This window comes from Haliaeetus leucocephalus, unplaced genomic scaffold, assembly GCF_000737465.1.
Source record: "Haliaeetus leucocephalus isolate CR32 unplaced genomic scaffold, Haliaeetus_leucocephalus-4.0 Scaffold240, whole genome shotgun sequence".
Taxonomy (NCBI): Eukaryota; Metazoa; Chordata; class Aves; order Accipitriformes; family Accipitridae; genus Haliaeetus; species Haliaeetus leucocephalus.
Window position 1 is genome coordinate 3,446,307 of NW_010972676.1, and position 20,293 is coordinate 3,466,599.

Consider the following 20,293-nt stretch of genomic DNA (forward strand, 5'->3'; position numbering starts at 1 on the left):
CTGTTCTCACTAGAAAACACCAGGACTGTGGCACTGGTTATAATGAAAGGAAGATACCTGAGACTGCACAAAAAATTCTATAAACATGAAAAGGGAGAATCTTTAATCCTAGGGAAAGTTATGCAACATGCTAATGTCATTAAAATGTCAACAAATTCTACCTATATAAGTGTCTGGAGAGTTTGCAGTAATTCTCACTATAACAGCATGACACTAGAAGGGGAATTTCACAAATTAATCAGTTTAAATAATTTTATATCCATTTTTGTTTGTTTGTTAATATATCAGCACTTCGTAAGTCACAGAGCTATCAACATCATAAATGAAAGAGAAAATTAATTACTCACTTATAATTATAATGAGAATGACTGCGCATACTACACCAAGGATGATCATCATCTATAAAAAGAAAATTATGAGGAAAAAAAAAGAGAAAGTCAGGTTTTCACATGAAAGACATTAACCCCTCAGGTTTTTTGCTTTTACTTAATGGCTCATTCCCTGCACTTTTAATTCGTGCAAAGACTCACTGCAACAGAGTTGTTAAGGCCCCAGATTTAGTGTCAATATTAGGAACAGCTGACCACTAGCAATGAACATAGCCTCTTCTGAAATAAAACAACTCCAGAGGTGATTTAAGTGGCTGGATTCACACATCGCCATGTACCACTTAAACCAGAGTGACTTGATCACTTTTCATCACATTCCCATAGTCAGGAAAGAGTCAGCTGGAGGTGCCTAATGCCTAGCAGGTATTTGTGCTGGCTTTGTGTACTTGTGCTGTTGAGAGAGGTAGACCATGCTAGCCAGCAGGGTTTCCAGTGTGTTAGCTAGGAAATAGCTCATTGCAAAGTTGAAGTCTGCTCCTACAGGAACAGATACATCAGAGCCAGCTGTGCACAGACCATACCAGCACTGAGTTGTGTGGGGTAGAGGCCCCCACATGCGACTTGCTGAATGCTAATGAGGTCACCAGAGATGCTGCAGTCCAGTTCCCATCAGTAGCCTAGTGAAAACGGAAAGACTGAAAAACAACAAGCACGGACATGTCAAATCAAGGGCTTCATTCCTCCCAACATATGTCTGGAGGACAGAGCCAGCCATTGGCTTGCAGGAGATTTATTTATTTTCCCCCCTCCTTCCAGAGTCTGGGAGCCAGAGAAAGGACAGGGGGATTCTGTTTGTCAGGGTAAAGCAGGAAGCGACAAGGAGGAAAGGAGAATGAGGGTAGGTTTGAAGGTCTAGTGTAGTGTAGGTCATTGTGGTGACTGCAGTCAGCATGGGTGAACCTAACTCAAAATCTGTGTCTAGAGCTTGCATTGTCAGGCAAAGCAACAGGGCAACAGCTAGAAGAGGCCCAGAGGAACTGCTCAGTTCAGTTTCTAACCTAGATCCACTTATTTCTGGAGTGTTGTACGTGTAGTTTTGCCAGAATATTTTGCCTTGCTTTACATTTCATAGCACTGTGGACTGAAGAGAAAAAGCAGGCAACAGACTGGTGAGACATACATGTGGGATTCTCCTTTGGGAACAGGTGGTTTTATTTGGGTGGACATGAATGGTCAGCAGCAAAGATGGTATTGAAGAGAAATGGAAATGAAGCTGAACTTTTGGCATAGTGTTCATGTTGGTGGTGCATGAGTAGAAAGAAGCAAGGATATGGGGTCTTATATGAATAAAAGGAGCTGAAGTTTCTGGGTCCAGAAAACACAAATCCTGGAAGAGATCTGAAAAAGAAAAGGAGAGTGAGGTTCCCTCTGCTCATGGGAAAGGATGAGACTTTGAAGACAGCAGAGGAAGAGCTGGTCGATTAAAGTCCTCCTCTACCTTAATCTGCCCCTCTTTTAAAGAGACTGTCATTTCCTCAGTTCTCATAGTGGTTTGTGGAACCAAGTATTTTTTTGGTAGTTTACCATCCTAAAGCAAGATCAAGAGGCTGATGATCTCCCACAAGGAAAAAACTTCTTTTCTCCCACTACTAGAATTCACTACACCTGTTCAGGTTTTGTGATTCACACAGGGAACTGACATGAATTAACATGGAATGCTCTCGCATCCCTATCTGCAGGCACTGACTGAAGCATCATAATTTGTATCTACATTTTATATACTGGAGAAATTATCTAAAGAATAGGTTCTGGTAAGGAGCAAAGTTGCCTGAGTTATTATCCTTGAGCGTAGAGGGCAAGGCATCTCTTTCTCCCCTTGAGACCACTTAGAGATGCCATCCTGCAAGCAAAGTCCCATTAAGTGCAAGTGAAACTAATGTCTGCTATGAAGTGATTCTTAACAAGAATTTATATTCCTTACCTTGCAATTTTTCCACCAGTATTTTCTCTTCAGTTTGGCTGCACTGGTTTCAAACTGTGAGGCACCTGCTTGCAATGCATCTGCCCGGTTGTCAAGCTCTGATAGCTTCTGGTCTCTTTCTAGCACCTTGTCCACATTCATTCTCATGATGTCTACCACCTGCAAAGGCACAGCTTCACATTAGATTCCACACACAGTAAAGCTGAAGGTCACCCATATGTTCACACTCTGGAATATCACATACCATACTGAAACCAGCCGTTTGCCATTATGGTATGTGATGGCAATTACCTGGACAGTGCCTCAAAAGCCATGCCTATGGAAACAGACACAGTGAGAATACAGATGAACATAGCTATACTGTGCTCAGATGCCCTTAAAGGTAAAAAATAAAGGGACATTATGAAATAGCGTAAGTAGTTTCATTAAAGCTTTTCATTTCTTTTAGCCTACAACTAGCTACTTTGCTACAGATACAAAAACCTGATGGAGACCAGTACCTCTATACTACATTTTGGCTGACATTTGTCCAGTCATCGCTAAGACCAAGCCATTGTTTTCCTTACACATTTAATTTAACTTCCTTACCTGAACTAGAGAAATTGGCTAGATAAAAGCCACTCTAAAGGGAACTGTATGCATTTCCTGACCAACGAATTTACTCATTCTGCAGATCTTTCTCGGACAAGATGACTTCCCAGCCATAATTTGAAGTCCTCCTTGAAAGTGGAGGAGGAGAAAATTTTACCTGAGAAAATTCAGCCTGAAGTATATCAGGGAGCTCATGCCACCTCTTTGCACAGCCTCAGCGAAAAAAGTGTGCACACTCAGTACATAGTTGATAAGGCCCTTTCATGTATATATTTTATACACTGAGTTAGACGAAAATCCTCTTCTAGCAAGCCAATAACTCTAAATAGAAATCCTATACAAATTCATCAGTAATATAAATGTTAGACAGTATACCAATCTCAGTAAAGTTGTGTCCACTTATTCTAGCAGTGAATATGGTTGCTGGTCTGTTACTTCTCATACCCTGTAATAAGGAAGGCCATGTTGTTTGTATTTAATATAATTTAACTATTACCTGCAAAAACCCAGAGTTATTAAAAAAAATACATTATTTAAATACAGTGAGATGAAACTGGTAGTGAAAGAGTCTTTGAAAGGACTGGCATCGGGTTAAATGCTGTTCCAAAACTCGAAACATTAGTTCCACTTGTCTACCAAACCTAAAACAAAATCAAATGTTTTGGTCAAATTAAATTTTCTTACTTGCTTTTTCAAACCAAAACCTTCCAAGCATTTAAGTTCATATCAAATAAAAAAAAATTGTTTTAATTTCTCAGCTAGTATTTAGCTGAATTTTGTCTTGGTACAATGTTTCATTGTGAAAATTTTAAACTATTAGAAAAAGCTGAAACAAAATACTGTAACATCTTCTACGCATTCTCTCTTTTTTTTTTGCCCAGAACTATTTATTGAATTTAACCTGACTGCAGTGAACACTTGTCCAGATAAGACTGCATTTCTGTCAAATAAAGAAACATTTGTCTAGACTAACATCAAGATCTGGGCCTTGGAAAATAAGTTCTAGGATGCCTAGAGAAATCAGAGGGGGAAACCCAACATGCATATAGCTGAAACACTATATCAGCATTGATATAGCATTAAAAATGTCAGTCATTTTGCTAAGACCAAAAATTTTCTCTTGAGCAAAGTCGTGATCGCGTTGCTGAGTTTCGGGTTTGGGTCTGAAGTGCTGTGCAGAACAGCACTTGGGGCAGAAGAGCCATAGGAGTGTCGTGCTGTGCTGTGGTGTTTGGTGCCACCTACAGATTACTTTCCCACAAGACATGAAAAAAACCCAACCAGGAAGGATCTGGGAAGAAGGTCAAAGCAATGCTTAACAATTCAGCTCCTTAGGTGCTATAAGCCAGTTTCACCCTGGTGACTTCAGAGTACTGAAAGCCCAGTGGCACTTTCCTCCCTCGTCTATTCTCGTACTGTGATTTCCCTATTAAACAAGGATCTGCTGACCATGTCCTATGCACTCAAAACCCATACCAGCCTCAGCCTCCCTCCCAAACGGGAGGCAAAAAAAATTTGGATCCTGATTACCACCTGCATAATCCTCAAATTCCAGAGCTACTCATATTAGGTAAGAATTCCTGCCAAAATTACACCATCATGCTTCACAAGAAGACAAACTTGCATGGGCTTGAGTGAAAAGTCTCAGAATACAGAGTATCTTAAACACAAAGCGGGGATTCACTAGCCTCACTGGAGCCATCTCCATTGATCTGCTTGAAGAGCCCTATGTTTCTGACCTGCATCACTCATTTTAGACAATAACTAGCAATTATTTTTTATGTTCTAGGGACAATTACTTTTGCTGTAGCTCACATAAACAATTACAGCACCATCATGATGTATATATGTTCAGGAGAAGAAGTTTGTTTCATTATTCTGACCCAAGACAAAAGCTAAAATGTAATATTCCTTTCCCCACTGCAAGACACACTCCACTAATGTCAATGAAGTTAGCGTGATGTGAAAATTGGTGATAATGAGAGAAGCTGGCCTTGAAATTTCTGCAGCCAGAGGATGTTCTTGTGATCAGCTCTGAGTATCAGCAATGGGGAGGCCAGAAAGACCCTGTTTCAGACCTTCAGCAAAGAAAAAGTTCTCAAAAAGACAAAGCTCAATTTGACAGGTGTATTTAACTCATCTTAAGAAATGCATTTGAGTTGGATGTTGTGAGGTCTTGTCTACTATTTTTAAAGCATACCTGGAGCTTTTGAAAATAGAGGCCTTTATGCATGTAAATTGCTATTTTCTAACGTGTATTTTATTGAATTGGCATTAAAGAATCACACAAGCCCTGGCCACGTCCCCATAGACAGTAGGCAACTAGTTACTTAAGTCTTTGTAGGGGTTTAGCAAAATTCTATACTTAGTACACAGCACACAGCAGGTGTGCAAGGATGCTACAGCTGCTACTGTACTGCTGCTACACTCAGGGCCTACACCCATAAGTGGTGGTATACTCACTTATTGCCATTAACACCCCAGTTACATGGACACTGGCATTACAGCCAAGGTGGCAGGATAGTCTGTATGCTACATGAATTTAAGGATCCAAGCTGGAACAGGCATGTGATCCCCCAAGACCAACACAAGGAGTGGGAATTTGTTGAAGATGCTGTTATGATATCATGTGTGAGTGCCTTTCTTTGGGGATAAATTGCGATGATTAATCAATAGAGCTGTGGCTAATGAACACAGCCCTGAGCTGTACAAAACTCATGGCTTGAATCTATCTATGAGAAGCTGATGGTCTGTCCCTGTGAAACAGCCTGTGAGCTTAGCATCTAACCTTTAGGAATGCAGGATCACGTTCAAAGAGCTGGTTCCACTATGACATTTCCTCCTAACCTGACTGACTGGGATGAATTCCTGAATTGGCACCAATGCCCACATTTATTCTGCGGAAGTGTTACTGGTACAAGGATGTTCATACTCAGAATCTCTCTTGTATTCTCTGCTTCCTCATAAATGCAATCCTTTGATAAACTTCATTTCCTAATGTGGTGGTGCAGTTCTGGAGGTGATTTTTTTTAAGCAATCTGAACTGCTCTTCTCTCTCTCATTCTCCCCTGTGACACCTAGGTCCACTGCCTTCAGATAAGCAGGAGTTGCTGGATCACTAGAGAGGAAACCATCTTAAAGAAAAAAAAAAAAACAACCACATCAGCACCCTCGTGGTGAGCAACAAATCACCTGGAGCCACTTACCTCATCCACCCGGGCTTGTGTCTGCTGCAGCCGTTTGTTGCTTGACACGTTGGTAGCAGGAGGTAGCCCTGCAGCCCCAGCACTGGTGGGACCTTGGGTAGGAGCTGGAGCAGACCTAGATCAAAACCAGAGAACATAAAAATTGACTGAAACCATCTTTGCTTGTTCACTACCCCTTTTCTGGAGCAAGTCAAAAGTACCTATCTCTTAAAAGGAGTTTTCCATTGTCTCAGCTCACATTTTCCATTCCTGGAGTACAACGCTAGTGTCCCATTCCCTCCCATGCTGTAATTAGTTTTCACGCTATTTCTTGATAGGACCATAGCAAACTCTTCCCCTCCCTTTCCGTCTTTTTAAACAGCAAGCAATTCGATTATCTACCCTAAGTTAGGCCAATGGCCAAACCGATTACAGGACTGACTAGCAGGGCAGAGCTTACGTCCCACTAAGGAAACAGACTCCACTCTGGGTATTTTGTGTTGATGCCATAGGAGCCAGGGCTGCGACCCTGCCTTCCTCCTCAGTGTGCTGAGTGACATTCTCCCCTGCTCCTCAGTGTTTGGCTGGAAGCTAACCAAGTAAAGATAAACAAAAGGAGAGGAGAAAGAAATGGAGAAGGAAGTGGGGGTAAGAATTGCACATAGCATGGGGTTAGTCATCTCAGGCATTCAGCAATGTTTAACCACCCCAACGGTGGTCACCAAATGTCCCACCAGAGCAGCTGGCCAGGCTTGAACATCTGCCACAGACCCTGAATGAATATTTGCAGCAATGCTGTGAACAGAGCCCTGATCTCCTGTGCATCAGCTCTTTTCTTAAGCATCAACACTGGCTTTCCCCAGCTTGCTGTAAGACAAAACAGAAGTCCCTTAAAATCCACCATGAGATCCATCTGTCTCAGTCCACGAGCTTGTGCAGAAAAGTCATCCTGCCAGCCTGAACAAAGTCCTTCAACCTTAGCCAGTCGTTCTTCACACCCACACTTGAACCTGTGAAACCTTACCTTTCCTTTCAAGGGACCCCTGTCACTTCTTCCTGCAGTGAAATAAAGCCCTTCCTGAAGCTGCAGAGGAAATCCCTAAGCATGTGAACTGAAAAATACCACAAATCCCACTCATGCATTGCCAATGCCTTCCCACAGTGGCAGAATGAGGGAACACAGTGTTTTTCTGTGAATCATTCCCTTTTACATTCTGAGGTCTCATTAATGCTGCTGGAATTAAAGCCTCATTAATACAATGTCAAAGTGCCTAGGGCCACTAAAGTTAGTTCCCCAAAAGTACCTTAAGCTGCAAAATTCAGTTTGACAGTATTGCCTGTGGGCTGAGATCCCTACAGATAACGCTGACTCTCACAGAGTCCCAGTGATGGAGCAGCTGTTTGCAGAACCACAGCACCGCTGTATCTTACACTTCTTGTTTTTTAACTGTGGGTGAGAACGTCATTATCAAGCTTTAGTTGAAAGAAAAGAACTTGAGCCACAGACAAATTGGTCATCCTTTGAAGACCTCACAGCCACTATTAAAAACATAAAAGACCAGATGCTGCTGCCACCTGCAACGGAATTACTCCATTGAAGGGCCATGGGCCAGGATCCCAACAGGATTTATTCTGAGTTTACGCTGTTGTCACAAAGGATCAAAATCTGACTATAATATATATCAGACTCAAATAACACAAAACAAGATCTCCCCAGACCATTAACAACTTCAAAGGGAGTTTCTTATACAACAACAAGAGCTAAAATTGAAATTGTAAAATTTCTTTGCAGTCAAGGAAGTAAACAGGCTTTTTTCCAATCAACCCAAGCAGAATTTTTTCTATGGAAACATTGTGACACACTGTTCCCTACTACAAACATTAACAGAGCTGCCCTCTTGAGCTATGTACTGTTAGCAACCCAGAGCTACATAAGCAGTGTGTAAGAAGTGTTTTTCCTGGCCATGTATTTTTGCTACTAAGCATAGCTTATAAGTACAGTGGTGTACTTGGTCAAAGCTACGTGATAACTCACAAGTTCAGTGCTCTGCCATATACCTTTTCTGCACAGTAATTTTCACCTTTTTTTGCACGTCTCAAGCTGTCCTTAAAATGACTTGGCGTAAAGTAGACACTTCCCAATTTGTTCTCTTCCAGCATCCTTGCTGCCGTCTCATTTGGTTTCAACTGTATTTCCTGGGGCTTCTCTGCTTCCTGTGTAAGGGAGGAATGGATGGGAATAACGGGTATTTTTACAGCTGCCCTGACCATCCAGCAGGAGTTACTGTAACTACCAAAGAGAGATGGCAATCTTTATGCTAAGGTACAGCAAGCTTGTAATTAACATACCTATCTTCATTAATTACATAAAATCTAATACAAGAGCAACCAGAGCTGGGTGCTGCCTGCAGCGCAGAGCTACTGTTTCCAACCCTTTTGTCTCTGGAGTTGTGCTCTCCTTACACAGTAACAGCAGCTGCCTCACTTACGGCCTCAGCGGTCAGAGCCATGAGCTGCCAGAAGCAGCAGAGTGCTCACCAGAAGAGGTGCAGCACCTGCTACAGAAGGCACAGCACAGGTGCCCGGACAGGCTCTAGGAAGTCAGTCCTTAAGCACAGGGCTTTAATGCCACCAGCAGCTCTTGCAGGTCAACAAGCCATGAGCCCTCTCTTGTCATTAGGCAGCATGTAATATCCAAAATAGACAAAACAAGCACAAAGATACCTGCATCATCTCTCCTCCTCCTGGCCTCCCAAGGTAGTTCAGAACAGGACAGAGATGTCTCCATGCTCCTGGCTCAGCCCTACCAGTGTTTGAGCTCTGTAGAAAGCATCCTGGCCAGGCAGCAGCAGAAGGCAGTACCTCTGTGAGCTAATGTGGTTCCAGTCCCACAAGGCGTCCGTTAAGAGTTTGTCTTTGAACCTAGTAAAGAAGGGGATTGAAGGCCTACACCACTGGAAAGCACCAATATTCTCTAGGATATTTTAGTGCAAAAATGCTAGAATGAATGTCCAACCTACATTTACATAATTACTCTGTTATTGCCTCTGTACTGTGTCATACCAGCTTATAATTTCTCAGAAGCATTATCCTAAGAAATTTATGCAAAACATTAGCACTATGTTAGAGAGGCTTTCTTTTGAAATATATGGAGCATCACACCCTTGAAGTCCAATTTCCTGTGGCCTGGCATGATTTTCGGGAGCTACAAAAGAATGCAAAATCCATACGAAAGCTCTGTCATTGGGCCCCAAGCCATTAGACTTGTGTACTATTTTCTTTTTTTAGGAAAAGGAAAAGGAAAAAGTTACCATTGATGCTGAGAATCTTCACTCCCAAGAATAGGTCAAATAAATTTTGAAGGGGGAACAAAGCTCTGTTATTGTTGGTAAAAAAAAAAGGTATAAATCCCTAGCAAATATTCTCAAATGGCAACCACTTTGTGCAGAGCACTGGGGTACATTCTGGGAGAGTGACAAGTACACTTACTTCAGGACAACTGTACCACATGCTTAGACCCTTGGCACCTTGGTCATTCTTTATATAACAGTAGTTTCATCCTCGCTCCCCACCATGCCAGATTTTGCTTCATTTAGCACATGAGCAATCTGACTGATTGAAAGCAGGTGCTGGATCTGTGTATGTATGCAGCCACCTAGGAAGAAACATTTGGGGACTCTCCCAGTGATTTAGTAAAATGCTCAGCTGATTCAGGCATCCTCAGTTCTTCTGGTTACTTGCTGGGCCTGAAACTGGTAGGTCAAAATCATGACCGAGAGATTTCTCATCTCACCTCAATATTTTGGAAGCAATTTACTACTTAGCTCTAATGGTTAAAGGGAGCTGCAACTCTAATTAAGAGAGTATTGGAGATATCCAGTGTTACTGTTTTCCATTTCAGCACATGAAAGAACGTTAAGGATGACTGTGTACCTAACGTTTTGGGGAGCTGCCTGACACATACTTACATTTTTGTTCACATGTGTGAGCTACGTAGGAGAAATTTCTTTGTGTTAGGTTAGGGAAGGGAGATGCACAATGCGAATACCGGGAGGATGCCAGGCGACCACTGTGACTTTGTTACAGTTTACATTAGGACCTCAATAGCTGCTTTCAGCAACTTGTTTTAACCATCCAAAGTGCTTTTTAAAGCCTCCAGCTATAGGACCTAATACCTTCAAAGTCTTTATCCTAACAACACTGCAATAAGCTAAGGAAAAGCTATTATCCCTGCATATGGCTGGGAAACAGGTACAGGGAGATTAAGTGACTTGCTCAGTGGCACAGAAAGCCTGTGACGAAGCAGCGCAGGCCTCTTCTGTGCCATCCTTTTGCTCCCCTCTTCTTCAGCTACTGCCTCCAAATAAAAGCTCACAACCCATTTCTAATAGCAGGAGTTATTTTCTACCCCTCAGACTTAAATAGTGAGAAACACACAGTTAAAGATTACAGCACGAGGAAAAGTGTGAATTACATCAGACAGCTTTAGCTGGTATCAGCTGGCAAAGCTCAGGAGAAGGGGCAGTGAAAGTGCATCAATGCAGCAGATTTGACTAATGATCCCTATAAAAAGCGAAATGAAGGAGGCAATTTTCTATGAATCCCAGTTTCCTCTTTCCTCGAACCCTTTCCCTGTTGTTCAAATAAAACATAAAATTGCATTGCCTCTCTTCCTCTTTATATTTTTACTGTCCAGGTACCATATTTATATAGTAAATATTTACTGTTGTAACCAAACTTAGGTATAGTTAAGGCACTGTTCTTCCATTTGGACCCCTTCAAAAGGCACCTACCCATTTGGGCTTCACTGCTTAAGTGGGGTTTGACAGTCTGTGGTTCCAAAGGCATTTAAAAACAAAACAGAACAAAACACAAAACTCCCCTTTATTTAATTGTAAAATAAATCAGAACACTTCCATATCCCTGTACTCTTGAGATTTAACTCTAAAATAATTACTAAAATTAGCTACAAATGCAAATTCATACACTATTTTATTGACTATGGATGTCAGTGAAGATCCTGGACCTAACAGTAACTGTAGAAACAAACCACTCTCACGTTGTCCCTGGTGCTGAGAGTGTTCATCTGTGAATTTAGATGCATCCGAAAGCTTTGAGGCAGGGAGGATCTCTAAGGAAATAAAGGAGCTCTATAGCACTAGGGGTTTGCTGTTAGTTTTGAACTTGCTTTGTTTATTCCTATGCAGTAATAGCTAAAACAATTTTTCCACTGCTAATTTGCAAAGGGGTCGTTTACTGATAATACTTACAAGTCTTCTGCTTTCTAGAGGGATTTACTAGTTCCCAGTTTTCTGTTAATCTGATTCTACTACATAGGATTTTATTTCTGCAGTAGGTCACTGGCACAAAAGCTTTCTGAACAATCAGTTTGGCTACATGCAGTTTGACACAGTCCTAACAAAATCCAGTCTAACCAAAGAGGGCAGACTAAAATTCAGTGCTATCCTATTTACATGCCATCTCTCAAAGAAATTGGTACCTTGGATATCTAAACTCCTTAAAGTTCTGAGCCTTCCAGATTTGTGTGCTTAACTGTACAAACTTAACAATAGTACAGGCCCAACACAGCTCTGTGTGGACAATTATGTTTCTGTTTGTGAATATATAGATGTGTGTGTCTAGAAATCAAGAGACATTAACTATTCACCCCAACACCTCCTATCCAAATTTTTGCTTTTCCTATAGTGAAATGGGATAGTGTCAAATGGCAGGTCCTGTTACTCTTTCAAAACCACACACTAATTCTGTCAGGAGAGGTTCAGAGAAAAGACGACTTACTTCTAATGCCCCTGTAAAATTAAGTGTCCTTCAGAATTAGCTTCTCAGCCTTCTTGCAAGTAGATAATGATGTTCTCTGCCTGTAAGGTGAGAGGACTCTTCAAAAGAAAACCGTGGCTAGAGAGCATGACCTATCCAGTTCCAAGATAAATGCACGCAGTAAGGTAATTTTCTTTTCAATTCAGTTGCCCACTAATAGTATGTATTTCAGATTTTTAGTTGATCTTCCCCTCTCCAGTTATTAACTAGCCTATTTTAATGGGCTAAGTTTACCCTTGTTTTCATCCTACTAATATCACTTTCAGAGGGGAAAAAAATAAGTTGCTCTATGGGAGTAAAGAAAGTAATGATATTATAAAACTGGTTAGGGTGAAAAGATAATTAGGATATTGACAGGGGAGTATCACTGCTGGGCTAGTAGACATTTGCATACTTGGGGGTGGAGGGATTTTCAGACTATGGAAAGATGTTTTCAGTCCCCTGAGATTTCACAGAGGGAGCAGAATTAACTCCCAACAAGAGCAAAACAGGCTTCCTTCGCTACCAGGGAACCATCACTGCTTTAACAGAGATGTTGTTCTTAACTGTGCTTTCCAGTGTTCCATCTGAGCCCTTCAGTATTCAGTAAAAATGTGACTATTGCCAATTAAATGGCTACAGACTTTAACTTAGACTCATTCCATTCTATGACTATCAATTTTAAAACAATTTCTCATGCTATTTGTAATAATTGGGTAGTAATGAGTAATAGTGAATTGGCGGTAGAAAAAAACCAAACACCTATAAAAGGAATTAGTATTTGAGTTGTCTTAATTTTGTGAAGAAGTTATGCTTTGAACACATTTCTGTTCCCAAATGTGATTTTAATGTACTACCAGTAATATTCTACAAGGACTCTCCCTTATTACAAAATATTTACTCTGATCATCAGCCAAAGAATAATACCCTACATTTAATGTCCTGGGAACACATTAATTAAATATTCCCACCAGTTTATTATGACTGCATTGACCATCTGGTGTGCTAAATATGCACACAGAAGAAAAATAGAGGAACTTTAAGACATCATCTTTAATTTGATGATCATTTGTTATGCAAGTAATGACTGACTAATTTATCTTCTCCAGTATCTTCTATTCAAGCCAAATGAGTATTACTTACAAGGCCCAAAGCACCTGAATTCTAAATCAAGCCAATTAGTTCAGCCAAATTATTTTTGTGACAAACATAAGAATTTGCCAGAAAGAGTTGCATTATTTCCATAATTTCTCTAATTTGTAGTCTTCACAACAACCAGTTGCGGTGACTTAGGTGGGGTTTCTGTTAGTCAGAAAAGTAACACAAGGCAAGACTCCTTTTCTGAAATATCAACACTACAGATTTTTTTAGATCCTTCTTGCCCCTTGCTGTCATCTTTTGCAAAGGCTGTAGCTTAAGATAAAGTCAACACAATACAGGGATATTGATTCATGTGTTGTGTTAACCACTGACCACGCTTTGCAGAGTAGTCGATGGATTTGCCTAAAGGATGATTAAGGGTTAGATGACTCAGGGCATTAGTGTACGCATTTTATGTTCACAAATTAAAAACTCAGAACTACACTATAGAAGCCAACCATCTAACATATGCTAGTGTTAAGTGATCACCTCTCCAAAAAAGCACCTGCACATACAAACTAATTCTACCATGTCATGCCAGTTGACCAGTCTCTTCTTCACATTTAACTAGACAAAATCAAGGTTTAACAAAAATGTATGGAACTAATGAAGCAGACAACCAAGCAGACAGTGACCATTATAACCTGTAACCTATCTGATCCACTTAAAAGAGCTCAGTCTGCTACTTAAAATGCAGTTAAGAATTGTGTTGACCCAGACTAGACTAACCAAATCTGGGCTCTAACACACTGTGATACAGGTTTTAATTTTTACACCATAGCACTTGCTTCTCCAAAAACAATGGCAGTGATGAGGGTTCCCCATCTCTTCCCAGAGAGGCAGAGCAGCAAATCAGGTCTCTCTGGGAATAACTGCAAGACAGAAGGAAGAGCCCCATATTACTGAGCACCCAATGGAGCTGGTTAGCTTGTGGGGCAGCCCCACTGCACCCTTGCTGCACGTGGGACCTCTGCTCGCCTACTGTCAGTCAGGCACACTGGAGCAGGGAATCTCCACTGCCCTGCTCAGATCAGCAGGGGACTTTGCCCCTAACAGACCTCTGCATTAGACTAGCTACACCTCTGGGTAATCTCTGATCAAATTATGTATCTTTTTTCACAGCTACAAGGACTGCAGATCTATATACTTAAATACAGAGAACTGAAATAACTAAACTACTCTAAAGTAAATAATCTCCTTTTTAGGTCATTTCCTCAGACTGACCAGTGACTTTAGCCAATTTTAGTCCCATATTGTTGGGATTTTTTTTCTTAGAAAAGGGTTAATTCTCATTATTTGCTGATTTGAAACTGACTGTAATCTTTATACTAAATAAGGTTTATTTTCATTAGAGAATGAAAGCAAATACAGGTGTAAGCAATTATAAAAAACATTATCTTAATATTTATATTGACATTAACATTATATTGTGAAAAAAGAGAAATGTAATTTATTGTTTTCTAAATTTTGTTTGTTTAAATTCTTAATTTGCATCAGGCTGCTTTTGGATAGAAATTACAGTTTAGTAAAAACATGTGGAAAATCCATCATGTGAAATATTCATGATAGTTAATAAATAAAAAATATCTTCAGTGCAATGTCTACACAGAAAAAAACACCAGAACACTGTATTGCCCTAAAAGGAAATTTTTAAAAGGAAGTATTATCTCTAGTTCCTAGGTAGTATTGACTGTACCTTCTATTACTTCTTAAAAGATTTCAGAATTAGCAGGTTTCAGGTTCTTAAAGTAATTTCTTGTCATTAACTGAAAGAATACAAGCTTTTTTTTTTTTTTTACTTTCCTCAATTTGTTAACCTTGAGTGTCTGTGTTATGATGTGGGCTAAGGGCAATAAAACTGGCACAAAGATCAGTTCTGTAATCTGATTTTGTCACAAGACGGTTACTATTTAAAATTAGTTGAATATACATCAAATGTAGCACTCAGCATGGGTTGCCAATTTCAAATAGATTGAAAGGTGTAGGTAAATGAACATACCATCATGAAAAAGACTAGAATTTTGTTGAAAAAAAAAACCTCCTTATCCTCCATCAGACCCATATGTTTTTATCTTAATCTAGCTCATTTGAGTTGATGTGGTCTTAAACTCCATCCCTGAGAGCTCTTGACTTTGCAAGGTGCATTGGTAGCAGCCTTTCTCCAGTTACTACAGCTCTGTGTTTCACACTGAAGTTACCTTACACACCTGGAAAAATAACGCAAAGACTGATCATCACAGGAAGAGTTGCACTTTTCTCCCTAGAAAACTTTATTAAAGGAATTTTAGTTTATAAATAGGACAGTGCTTTTACTGGGCATAAAAACAAACAACAAAAACCCACAAACAAAAACAGATTCAACAGAGAAATCAAATCCTCGATAACAAAAAGCCTTTCTTTTTCTTGTGCTAAGTTACTGATCTGAAATTAGGAAAAGAGAAAACTGATTGCAAACTGAAACAACACTGGATTAAAGCAGAAAATCGCCAAAGCATACCAGGCTGGGGGAGAGAGGAAGCCTAACAGAACAAAGCTTCACTCAGTGTCTTAGTGAGATATGTCTGAAACAACTCAAGAATAAAGCAATAAATACGCTGAAAATGCAGTCAGTATCATTGCTGTCATTTTCTTCTCCATAATGGAAGAAAAAGAAGAAACACAATCTGTCTTGGAAACTATAGGGGAAAGATATAAATACCAAATACGTTGCTAGAGAAATGTTTCAAAAATTCAGGAATCTTAAGTCAGAGTACATTTGAACAAGCCAATGATGTTAAACATCCTGGTCTGCCAGATATTCCAGATTCACAAATCTCTATTTTCAACCTCCAGAGCAATCACTAAGGACACAGTTTACTGGAAATGGCCAGCTTTAAGCAAAGTCCCAACTCCTATTTCTGAACAGGAGCCGATGTACTTGAAGTTCATGCTAACGTGGTACGTTATGGATAGACTTCACCTATGTTTCTCGTGCAGAGGAGTAAGAGCATCCACTATTTCTAACTTTCTGTGTAGGCTTCCAGTATCATGGGCTATACCCAAAGGAGTAAACAGGCAGCAGCTGGGCAGGGAGTGGGAGGGAAGGATCAGAGTAGAGTTTGACTCAGCCATCCCCTACTCACTGACTCACGTACTGGTGCAGACAAAACTGCTGTAACTTGTTGCTGGTTGCAGTCAGTTAAAAGTTCAGTAAGATACAGAGGAGCAAGAAAGACTCTCAAAGAAAAGGTAAGATTGATATGCTTTCCCTGCTTTTAAGTAATATTTTTTGGATCAAGGATGTTTTCTGTGCCTGTCTTTTGAGAGACCCAAATTAAAACCTAGGAGGCTTGGGGGCTTTCCATTTGCCTGTAAATTACTTCCCAGCATTCCTGTTGCACTTTAGAAGGAAATAAACTATTAACATGCTTTTTTTTTTTTTAATGAAAAAAGCCCCAGCAACAACAAAACAGTTGAAAGAAAAATCACATTTCCAACAGCAGTGAAATGTTCTTGTAGCCTTGCTATGTACATCATCTATTCAGTGGCAGTTTCATCACAGCTGAACTTTATAGGGTAATAACCATCCTTACTTATATTAAAGCTTAATTATCAGGAGGCTTATTAAGCTTAAATCTTCTCTAACTACTTGGCCAAGAGAACTACCATGAACATTTTATCCCACCTATTCATTACTTAAACAGCAGTCACACAGTATGTGCAAATGTTAAGAGGGAATAGCAGAAGTATCTGTACAGAAAGCCAAACTTTCATCCTTATTTCCCACAAAATGTCATGTTCAGTTCTTGAAAAGCTTCCATGAAATGTAGCTACCATTTGCAAGTGACCATGTCCTTATCACAGGTGCTCCACCTTCCCACAGTGTTATGATTCATATGCAATGTATTTTCTCCCCAGTTTCAACATCCATCAATTACTGAAACTAGATTCCATTTAACCAATCAAATATACTAAAGCAATAAAAGAAAACTTCTCATTTCAAACTCTCATTGAATGAAAAAAAACAAAACCCCAGAACATTTTGAATACAACAAAACCAGAGTTTTAAAGACCTTTTAAGGAAGATCTTTAAGACTACTTTGCCAAATAAATCATCTGGCAAATGAATATGAATTCATTAAATACTGCCTAACAGAAAATTATACAAACCATATTGAAACATGTTTTAAGCACTTTAAACATGTAAAATAAGATTTGTCTATATCATCATAGCTATTTCTCCTAAATTCTTTAGACTTCCCATCCTCATGGGATCACTGAGAGCCTTGTAGTTTCCCCTTAGACTATGCTCCCATCTTTATCTTACCATCTGTCTTTCTCTCAAAATTCTTATTTTTTTTTAATGACCATCTTTGCTTTACACAAAGACCTATGTTTAAATCACATTTCCAGAACCCCTAGTGTGATTTCAGAAGCTTACAGACACACTCTGTGGATCAGTGCTGAGGCTGAGATACAGCACCTGATTTTCTAATTTAGTTGAGGTATTTAAATCAACATTGTGCACACCTGTACATTTGCAAATTGCTACAGTCCAGAAACTGAACTTCAATTTTGCTTTTTTTTCCCTAAATAAATCCATAAACTTCTACTAATTCAGTAAAGACCAGTTTATCTTGGTACTATCTTTTAGTCGTTACACTCAAGAGACTGCCTTTTGCTATTTGTTAAAATGCTTAGACACTTTTTGCTGAAAATCTGTTGTGAGTTGCATCATTATAAGTGGTCTTTGGGGTTCTCTAGATAAATGGAAACACTCTCCTCCATGTCTGCTGAGTGAGTATTGCTATTTTGCTTAGCATTCATCTGAAACTTGGAAGTTAATTATTTTTACAATGCTTCAAAAGTAATCACTTGTTCCTCATGTCCTTTTTTGAAAACAAAAATGTAATTAGGATTGAGAAGAAATGTTTGAGATTTAAATCTGTTATGCTTTAAAAGTCAAAGACTTAATCAAAATTTGAACTGTCCATATGTTATTCAAGCGAGAACTAAAAACTGGCGAGAATCATATTTGGGACAAAGCAATCCATTTACAATCAACCGTAAAGTCCTGTTTATATTAACAAAGAAAAAGTCAGATCACTGAAGCATTCCCATAGCTAACATTTCCTGCCCTCAAAGCTACTCTTCAAGCTCTCCCAGTCTTTCCATCTGTGTTACATCCCTTGAAGGGCAAAGTATTCCCTCCTGCTATTGTGATTGGGATACAGATACATACTTTAGTTTAGAAACAAATGTTATTCATGCAGTTTGTTTCCATAAAACAGCTAAATAACTTTCTACAGCTATCCCAACTAAATATTGGGAATTAAATCCACCTGTCCACAACAAATTCAGCCCACCTACAGCAAGATTCAATGCATTGAGCCATTTTTATTATTTTTTTTTTAATTCCTCTTTGGCTACTGTATACATTTTCATTTGAGTCGTCGTGCTGGTGCCAGTGCTGTAATGCAGGCCTCACACAACAGGTTTCAGATGTACAGTTCTTCAAACACTATTAGGAACCATGATGACGCGCCAAACAGAGGAAGAAACGTGCTGGGCTGTAACCAGTTCCCTGGGTAACAAAGAGATACTATTAAAAGAGAAAGCGGTACCACGGTGGTAAATAAATAAACGCATACAATAAAGGCCTACAAGCATGACTAACTTTCCTAGATACTGCAGAGAATAGAGAAGGGCAGAGCATGTAAATTTATGCACCTTGTATCTGTGAGGAAACAAAAAAATTCCTCACCAGTTAGAAGGTCAAATAATACCCTCATTCACAAGTTCCTTTTAGGCAGCCAGGAACACTGCCTCCCTGTCCTTTCCCTCTTACCTCCCCACTACTTTCCCAACTCTCTTTCACATTACAAACAGCTACTAAGCAACAGAAGATTTGCAGAGAATGAGTCATTCTCATGTGGCTGATAGGCTGAGTGCAGGATGGAGATTAGTGACCTGACAACGCACAGTCCCAGAATCATTGTGTTTCCAGATAACCAAGACGGTCACTGAATGCAGCAAAACTTAATAAATGATAAGTGCTTCAAAAGGATACAATTATAAGTCATGCCTTTATAATTCTCACAGATAGATGTGTTAGCCTAGAAAGAAGACTGCTATATGTTAGATGCACAGTTGACACATGGCATTAAGCATACCATACCTATGAGGTATTCCCTTAAAGTTAACTAGCCAGTAATAAAATTAGATTTTATTTAAATGGCAATATGAAATCTTTAGGCTTTGGACTGATAGTAAAAATTTGGGGAACTAAAAAAAGGGAAGTGGGACATAACCATGCAAGGTCACTCAGTTCCCAATGCAAGCAACAGATTTTGACATAACTGGGAGTGTTTCTGGCAGAAGACATCCTTTTGACTGAGGTTCTACCTTTTTTTTTTTTTTGCCTCCCCTAACAGAATAATGGAAAATAGAAAATTTATCTGGAAAAGGCCTCAGGAGTTCATCTTGACCATTCCCTTATCTCCAGGCAGCACTGACTTCTACTTCAGATTTGAAACAGGTTTGTCTGCCTCAGCCTTGTCTGTTTTTTCCCCCAACGATATTTGTATCAGACAGTTTCATGGTTCATTTAGCACTTTTAACTCAAGCAACGCTCCTAGGGCACCAGACAGAGCCATTAATCCTTGCAAGTATGCTTTGCAATACTTAGTGTTAGGGCCTCTAAGTGAGGGCTGGCCAAAGTGTTATCTGTAGCATAGGTCCAATTCAATCATTAATCAGCTGAGGGACTAGAATATCTAGACAAAAAAAGAGTTGTGAGCTGTGAACATGAAGAACCTTGGTGCCTGCATGAAAAACTTAACAGCAAGCTCTTTATTTTATCCATGAAGTCCTAGAGTGGCTGAACATCTGCAAAGCAATTCAGTACATGAAATTAACAGAAGTCACTTTCCTTGCTAAGTTTGGTGGAAATCTCACTGACTCTGGATGAAGTGTCTATGAAATCTTTTGCAAAGTACATTTTAACCTGTGAAGGGACCTGTTCAAATCCAAGCAGAGTTCTCTCATTACCTGTTCTCTTTAAAACCGGGTTGATTCAGTTTCCTAGTCTTAAATAGAATTGGCTAACTTCCTAAAAAACTCTAATAATATACTCATAAAAACATTAAAATTTGCAGTACCAGCTGTCTGTGAATATTTAAATGAGTGCGTTAACCGAGACAAGTGTTATCAGAAAGATAAACTACAATGTTATTGGAAAAAACAGATTTTGACGCCTGATTCCAGTGTTC

General features: G+C 39.6%; 1 protein-coding gene across 1 annotated transcript; it reads right to left on the reverse strand.

The window, feature by feature from the left end:
* Positions 1–339: 339 nt before the first annotated feature.
* Positions 340–15,971, reverse strand: LOC104832284 (vesicle-associated membrane protein 7A-like). Its single transcript, XM_010568407.1, has 6 exons — positions 15,901–15,971; positions 8,894–9,008; positions 8,122–8,300; positions 6,108–6,222; positions 2,311–2,469; positions 340–399 (listed from the first exon to the last, which is right to left on the reverse strand). The coding sequence occupies exons 1-6, from the start codon at positions 15,969–15,971 to the stop codon at positions 340–342; spliced, it is 699 nt and encodes a 232-aa protein (XP_010566709.1).
* Positions 15,972–20,293: the final 4,322 nt, after the last annotated feature.